At 42.9% G+C, this 8,177-nt stretch overlaps 1 protein-coding gene across 1 annotated transcript; it reads left to right on the top strand.

The window, feature by feature from the left end:
• The first annotated feature begins 5,057 nt into the window (after positions 1-5,057).
• Positions 5,058-7,724, top strand: LOC106321044. The gene is made up of 3 exons (XM_013759364.1): positions 5,058-6,428; positions 6,491-6,677; positions 6,988-7,724. The coding sequence occupies exons 1-3, from the start codon at positions 5,058-5,060 to the stop codon at positions 7,722-7,724; spliced, it is 2,295 nt and encodes a 764-aa protein (XP_013614818.1).
• The last annotated feature ends 453 nt before the right edge of the window (positions 7,725-8,177 follow it).

The raw sequence follows: 8,177 nt of genomic DNA, 5'->3' as shown, positions 1-8,177 counted from the left end.
TGGACTGGAGAGAGAAGGAACGACCAGGAGACACCACCATAGCTTCAAACACCTTCTTCTTGAAGAGAGAGAACAGGCTGGACATCTTCAATGGTTTGGATCTGTGATGAGGCTAGACTTGTGATGTATATGCGGAAGCTGGAACCAAGTTCTGGTGAACCTGGCTCTGATACCATGTGAGTTTTTATAGAGTACTACTCTGGTTGTGTGTGTGAATGTGTATAACAAGGGTGGCAAGTTATGAAGAGAGGTTGCAATGGTTTGTTCAGTCCAGATCATGAAGCCTTCTTGCTGTCCAACCTTGATCCTTGCAAGAGGTCTCAAGCTTGAGGGGGAGTGTTGAAGCTTACATGATCTGAGAGTACTTGGTGGTTATTCAAGAAGAGGAGCAGATCAGTTATGAAGCATAATGAAGGATGAAGAAGCAATCACCAATGCGGCCTCTAGAGTGAGGTGATTGGTACTACAGTCTGAAGCATCCTGTCATGAAGGTTTCAGTAACATGGTGGTGACTCATGAAGAAGAAGCAGCCAAGACTCAGCTTGTATCTATCAAGGAAGATCTGGTGTGTCCAAACACTTCAACCTAACAAGAAGTTAGGTGAAAGGGGGAGAGACCAAGATCTGTCTGAAGAAGAGTACAAGAAGTGTTGATGATGAGCAAGAGGAGTGGGTTCTATCTTGCATCACATGAGGGCCATGATCCAGAGTCTTTGTGTCCCTTACATTGTTGGTAAGGCACAAAGACTCACTGGCCAATCCCTAGGCCTTGGAGACTTTACTCTTTTTCCCTCATCAAGGTTTTGTCCCAAAGGGTTTTCCTTGGTGAGGTTTTTAATGAGGAAGTTCTTCAAGGTTCCAAGCTTGACTTAGGATCAACTAAAGTCAAGCTTGAGGGGGAGTGTTAACTTGAAGAGAAGAAATGGAGAAACTAAAGGTGTTGAGTTGAGTTGGGGCTTGTGCAAAAGATAGGTCAAGGTGTCCAGAAGTGTCCTGGTGGATGTGCAAAGTTAGGGCCAAGTCTAGGAGAGACTTAGAAGTGTATTTGGGAGCAAATGGGCGAGTGTGCAAAGATAGGGCGAGGCAGTACGGACAGTACGGATCCGTACGGACAGTACGGATCCGTACGGACCAGGGCGACCCAGATTTGCATAACTCGGCCATTTGAGAAGTTTTGGAGTTGGTGCAAAAATAGGGAAAACCTGACGTCCCGGGAAAGCTTGTGCAATGTCTGGGCAAGGTTTGGGAGTTATAAAAGTGGTCACAGTCTAGGCGAACCTGACGTCCCGGGAAAGCTTGTGCAATGTCTGGGCAAGGTTTGGGAGTTATAAAAGTGGTCCCAGTCTTGTGGATAAGGTTCTGATCAGATGGCATTAAAGGAGAATCAAGAAGATGCCATTGGAGTGTGATTGGCTAGTTTGGTCATGGGACAGGCTGGCCTTGGATGTAAAACAAGGGGAGCCACGACCATGAACCTGGACAGATCTGTGGACAGATTAGGAGGAGCCTAAGAAGAGCCAATCACAGTCCAGCCTTCCCTATTTTGAATTAAACCAATCAGGCTCCATCTCCTCTTAACCAATCAGCATCAACTACTCAGATTGCAACAAGACCAGCTCATCTACACCATCCATTCCTCTTAAGTTATTATCAGCCATTAGATATAGGTTTCTGATTGTGTAAACCTGTGTAAGCTTATAAATAAGCATGATGGACGAAATTGTATCTCTCTAAGAGAGAGAGGGGGATTTCCCCTCCTCCTTCATCAATGAAAGAGTTTTGAAAACCAGAAACACAAATCTATTCTCTAGTCTTAATCTCTCAGTCTCTCAGTCTCTTAATCTCTATTTCTAAGTCTCTTATACACTCATATACACTCTCATCAATCTCTGTTCTTAAATCACGATTAAAAGCTCTCATCTTGCTCCATTGGAGCTTATACACATTCACACACACAACCAGAGTAGTACTCTATAAAAACTCACATTATCCCAATGGGTTTTCCGTGGTAAGGTTTTTAATGAGGAAGATCTCATGGCTGTCCAATCTTAGACTTTCAGAAAGCTAAGATTGAGGGGGAGTGTTCAAGTGAGCTGAGTATAAGGAGAAGAGATGAGGGGTTGAAGACATGAAGAGATAAGGAAGTGTAGAGTTGAGGAATGGAGAGCATGGGAGAGTTTGGGAGAGTTTGGTACGGATGGACCATACTGGCCGTACAGGCCGTACTGGCCGTACACATTGTATCAACCATACTCGACCAAAGGTAAAAGAAACTTACCCGAGTAACTCGGTTGAAGGGAAGAAGCTTTAACCAAAGCTTAGGATGAGTTGTGACCGTTGAGGGAAAGGAAGAAGCTGGGCGTGACAGTCTGGCACAGCTGGAAAGGCAAAAGGGATCTTATCCAAGATACTAGATGCTTTACACATGTGAAGAACCTCATTGGATCATTTCAAAAGAAGCGCTCCACTCCCTTTGACTACACATGCTTTAGCTTATCCTCTTGTGTTGTGAAGCCCTAATCTCGACACTATATATTTGTACCTCAGTCTCATTAATAAGATTAGACAGTTCTGATTACTCTTAGCCTCCATGGCTTCTCTCTTAGTCTCTTGATCTTATCTTTTACTCTAAATCATCTCTAAAACGTCTCTAATCTCTCTTAAACTCTCAGATTACTCTTTATACCCTAAAATCATTTTGAAATAAAAGACTTGGGAGAAATGAAATACTTTCTTGGAATTGAGATTTGTAGATCCAAGGAAGGTTTGTTCATGTCCCAAAGGAAGTATACACTTGATCTTTTGAAAGGTGCAGGTGCTTATGGAGGCAAGACAGCAAGGATGCCAATGGAAGATGGCTACAAAGTACCAAGAGAGGGGGAGATTGAAGACAGCAAGCCATTTCATGATCCTAAACTCTATAGAAAACTTGTTGGCAAATTGATTTATCTAACCATCACAAGACCTGATATATGCTTTGCTGTGAATCAGGTGAGTCAACACATGCAGGTTCCCAAGGAACATCATTGGCACATGGTGGAAAGGCTGTTGATGTATCTGAACAGCTCGCCTGATCAAGTATGGATGGGGGGCAATGGAAGCACAGAAGTGGTGGGCTATTGTGATGCAGATTGGGCAGGTGATAGAGCTGACAGGAGATCAACAACCGGCTATTGCACATTCATTGGAGGCAACTTGGTGACTTGAAAGAGTAAGAAACAGAAGGTGGTGTCCTGCTCAAGTGCAGAAGCTGAGTATAGAGCTATGCTGAAGCTTACAAACGAGCTAGTTTGGATCAAGGGCATCTTGAAGGATTTGAAGATTGATCAAGCCACTCCAATGACAATGCATTGTGAGAACCAAGCCGCCATTCATATAGCCTCCAACTCGGTGTTCCATGAGAAGACAAAGCACATTGATGTTTATTGCCACAAGGTGAGGCAGATGATTGTCCTAGGAGTCATCTTGCCATGTTATACTCGGTGTGAAGATCAGTTGGCTGATGTATTCACCAAGGCTGCAAGGCAAAAGCCAATGGAGTCCATTCATATCAGATTGGGCCTCATTGATCTTGGGAAGAGAAGTAGCTGATCCCCTTAGTCATGAGATCTTTACTCTTTTTCCCTCATCAAGGTTTTGTCCCAATGGGTTTTTCCTTGGTGAGGTTTTTAATGATGAAGATCTCATGGCTGTCCAAGCTTAGGCTTTCACAAAGCTAAGCTTGAGGGGGAGTGTTGAGATGAGCTGAGTATATGGAGCTGGAGACATAAGGAGTTGGAGAGAAGAGGAGATAAAGCTTAGGGAGTTTAGGGAGAGCATGGTACAGACGTCCGAACTAGGCCGTACAAGCCGTGCACTCCGTACCATCCGAGCATCAACCAAAACTTACCTTAGCTTGTCCAAGTGAAATGGTAACTGCGGAAGAGTTACTTCAGTGGCTTATGGAGAAGGATCAGACCGTTGAGAGGATAAGGGAAGATCATGCCAGGTTGTGACAGGATGTAAAGAGCCAAAGCATGTGAGCCTTATCCACCGTCCGTCCCTAAAGGCACCTTTGACTACACACGGTTCAATAGTGCCTATTCCGACTCTTGTAAACCCTTATGTTCCCTTATAAATATTGTAGCCACATCTCTTAATAATACTAAGCAAGTTTTGAGTCTTTCTCTTAGTCTTTAATCTCAATGGTTCCATATTAGACTCATAATATCATTTCATACTCTAATCTTTTCTAAATCTATTCTAATCTTCTCTAAACACTCAGACTACTCTAAACAACACTAAAAGTGTTAAAATCGTGATGTGAGAAGATGGATTTATATACATAAAGTAGTGTAGAATCACCAGGTGTGAGATTTTCAGAGCCCTGGCTATGTATGTGTATGAAAACGCCATTAAAGGCAAAGATTGTTGAGATGAGATCAGTATATGAGAAGAGATGACTTGAGTAACTAAGGTAGATGGAGTTAGGATGAGCTTGGACAAGGCCGTACAGAAGCCGTACTAGGCCGTACAGATTGGGCAAGGTAACTTGACCACGGTGAACCAAAGTGACTTGAGTAACTTTGTGTTATGAGAAGGAGCCTTGCTTATCCATACACGATCAGACTGTTGCAAAAGGAAGAAGGGAGCGTGTGACAGCCTGTCCAAGGCTGGCATAAAGCAAAAGCAACCTTATCCTTGAGGAGGAAGCTTATTGGATCATTTGAATTAAAGCAAAAGCTTATCTCTTGTAATAGTTCATTTTCCTAAACCCTAGTCTCTTAGTTGCCTCTCTATATATTGTAATCTCAGATCATTAATAAGATTAGACGGTTCTTGACACCAAAACACTCTCTTAGACTCAAAGACTCTCAATCATGATTATACACTAAACTCTTAGCTAAACTCGTTCTAAATCATCTCTAAAACTTCTCTAATCTCTTTCTTTTCTTATATCAAACTCAGATTCTCTAAAGTTTATATGGTATCAGAGCCAGGTTCATCATAATCTGGGTTTGAGTACTAGAACACTCAAGAACACACTAGCCGCTTAGCTTTCATCCGAGTGAGTCTGAAATGGAAGGCAACAAGGCAGTGGTTCCGGTTACTCTCAAGGGGGGTAACTATCTTTTGTGGTCTCTTTTGGTGAAGACTGCAGTGGGGAGTAAGGTTTTATGGGGACACATCACGGAGAGTGGAGCCCCAAAGCTCATTACTTATGAAGGCGACAAGGAGGTTGTCCAGTGTGATGAAGAGAAGTGGGAGCAGGATGATCAGCTGGTGATGTCCATACTCCAACAGTCTCTTGAAGTGTCTATCCTGGAGGCTTACAGCTACTGTGAGACAGCAAAGGATCTTTGGGACACGCTAAAGAAGGTTTATGGTAACATCTCAAACTTGAGCCGTGTGTTTGAAGTGAAACGTGCTATCAACAGCTTGACACAGGAGGACATGGAGTTTACTAAGCACCTTGGGAGGTTCAGAGCCTTGTGGTCTGAGCTGGAGATGCTGAGGCCAGGCACAACCAACCTAGAGGAGCTGGCTGAGAGACGCGAGCAAGATAAGGTGTTTGGGTTGCTGCTCACGCTGAATCCGAGCTATAACAGCCTCATCAAACACATCCTGAGGTCTGGAATGCTACCTGACCTTGAAGAAGTGTGTGCACAAGTTCAGAAGGAGGAAAGTTCTATTGGTCTCTTTGGAGGGAAAGGAGAGATCACACTTGCAAACCAAGCTGAGGTTCCGCAAGCAAACCGTGCAAGATCTAGCCAGTATGATGGAAAGAAGTTTACGGGAAATTGTGATCACTGCAAGAGACAAGGACACAAGAAGAACAATTGTTGGATCTTGCATCCTCACCTGAAGCCGGCTAAGTTCTCAAGAGAGAAAGATGGGAGAGCCAATGTCTCGTATGCTGGAAGTGAGCCGGGAAGTTCAAGTGTGGCTGGGAGCTCAGGCCAAGCTGGAGAGAGCAGTGTACGTGAGCTTGGAGACAGCAAGGCTCTGATGACTTACACAGCTCAACCAAGCCATCAGAACATTCATGAGCATGAGTATCTGAGGAGATCAGACCTTGGTTCCCTCACCAAAATGCTAAAGGAGAATGGTAACACACTTGGTACTCTTGGTTACTCTTTTGGTGCATCATATGAACCGTGTAGCATTGCTAGAGAACCTGATCAGTCAAGCATTGCTTATAAACCTACTAGCACACTAGGACAGTCTCATATTGCACACAACCTGTTTAAACCATTGATAGTTGATTCAGGAGCATCTCATCATATGATTAGTGATAGTAGTTTGATTAGAGACATTGAACCTACCAATGGACATGTAATGATTGCAAATGGGGATAAAATTCCAATTAGAGGAATTGGCAAGCTGAAATTGTTTGATAAAGAATCTAAAGCCTTCTATATGCCTGACTTCACATCAAATCTTTTATCTGTAAAGAAATGCACTAATGATCTTGCAATGTTATATTCGGTCCTAATGATGTGAAGTTTCAGGATATTGAGAGCAGCCAATTGATTGGAAAAGGAGTTACCAAGGGAGATTTATATTTACTTGAAGAACTAGCTCCTGTTTCTGATTACTTATGCTCATTTACTTCTGAGTCTATGATGAATAAAAATGCATTGTGGCATGCTAGACTAGGTCATCCCCATGTTAGGGCTTTAAACTTAATGTTACCAGGTGTGGTATTTGAAAATAAGGATTGTGAAGCTTGCATTTTAGGCAAGCATTGTAAAACTGTGTTTCCCATTTCACCTACTGTCTATGACAAGTGCTTTGGTTTGATTCACTCTGATGTTTGGACTGCTCCTTGCTTGTCTAGGGATAGTTTTAAATACTTTGTCACATTCATAGATGAAAAATCGAAATACACCTGGATAACACTGGATAACACTAATTCAAACCAAAGATAAGGTGCTTGAAGCTTTTAAAAAATTTCAAAACTATGTGACTAACCATTACAATGCCAAGATTAAAATTTTGAGATCAGATAATGGTGGAGAGTACACTGGTCAAGCCTTCAAGCAACATCTAGCTCAAGATGGGATACTATACCAAACGAGTTGTCCTTATACTCCTCAGCAAAATGGAGTGGCTGCGAGAAAGAATAGGCATCTCATGGAGGTAGCAAGGTCAATGATGTTTCAAGCAAATGTTCCTAAAAGGTTTTGGAGTGATGCTGTGGCTACTTCTTGTTATCTGATCAACCGGATTCCAACTAAGATTCTACATGATCAGTCACCGTTTGAAGTCGTGAACAAGTACAAGCCATCTTTGGAGCATATGCGGATCTTTGGATGTCTATGCTTTGTACTTAGGCCAAAGGAGTTGAGAAACAAGCTAGAAGCAACGAGCACAAGAGCTATGTTTGTTGGCTACTCTACTACTCAAAAGGGTTACAAGTGCTATGATCCTACAACAAGAAGAGTTCTAGTCTCTAGAGATGTCAAGTTCATTGAAGCAAAGGGGATCTATGAAGAAAAGAATCAAGAGGAGCTGCTGGAGTTGACAAGAGAGTCAGATAGAGCGGCCAGCCTTAGAAGTATTCTAGAGGGGCTTGGAATACATACTGCCCAGGATCCGAAAGAGAGACGCTATACAACAAACACACAACCTACCGAGGCATCAAACTTAGATCATGGGGGGGGGAATCAATACCTGAACCGGCTGAAGTACATGTTGAAACTCAAAGTCAAGAAGGCTCAAGGGATCATGATCAAAGTGTGATACAAGAAGATGGGGTGGCAACAAGCCATGATCAAGAGGAAACCAATGAAACAACAACGGAAACTACAACAGAACCTGAATCAGAGCCGGCTTTGCAGCCATTGAGAAGAAGCACCAGAGTGAGAAAGGATAGTTCCAACTGGGTAAACACGAGAGTGTACTACAATGCCCAGGCTGTGGAACATCCCTCTCAAGCTGTGTGTTCCTTTGCGCATTATGTTGAGATGAGGTGATAAGGAGTGGATACATTGATAGAGGAAGAGTATTGGGGCAGTTAGTAACTTTGGGGATTTACCACAGTAACTTTAGTTTTACTGTGGTAACTAAGTTAAAACATTGGGAAGTTACCTTTCACCCATTTGGAGAGTGGATCACGCCTAAGGAGAGTTTGGATAAGGAAGGAGCAGTCTGGATAAGGTCTGGTCATAGCTGGAAAGGAAAACACCTTTACAG

Source organism: Brassica oleracea, unplaced genomic scaffold (genome assembly GCF_000695525.1).
Source record: "Brassica oleracea var. oleracea cultivar TO1000 unplaced genomic scaffold, BOL UnpScaffold01183, whole genome shotgun sequence".
Classification (NCBI taxonomy): Eukaryota; Viridiplantae; Streptophyta; class Magnoliopsida; order Brassicales; family Brassicaceae; genus Brassica; species Brassica oleracea.
Note: the sequence above shows the minus strand (reverse complement) of the source record. Positions and strands in the feature narration are given on the sequence as shown.

Excerpts from the sequence above, each read along its gene's own strand:
- LOC106321044 (XM_013759364.1), top strand. The coding sequence starts at position 5,058 with ATGGAAGGCAACAAGGCAGTGGTTCCGGTTACTCTCAAGGGGGGTAAC. Across the intron at positions 6,429-6,490 it reads TCACATCAAATCTTTTATCT|GATATTGAGAGCAGCCAATT; the intron begins GTAAAGAAATGC and ends GTGAAGTTTCAG. Across the intron at positions 6,678-6,987 it reads TTTAAACTTAATGTTACCAG|ATAATGGTGGAGAGTACACT; the intron begins GTGTGGTATTTG and ends TTTTGAGATCAG.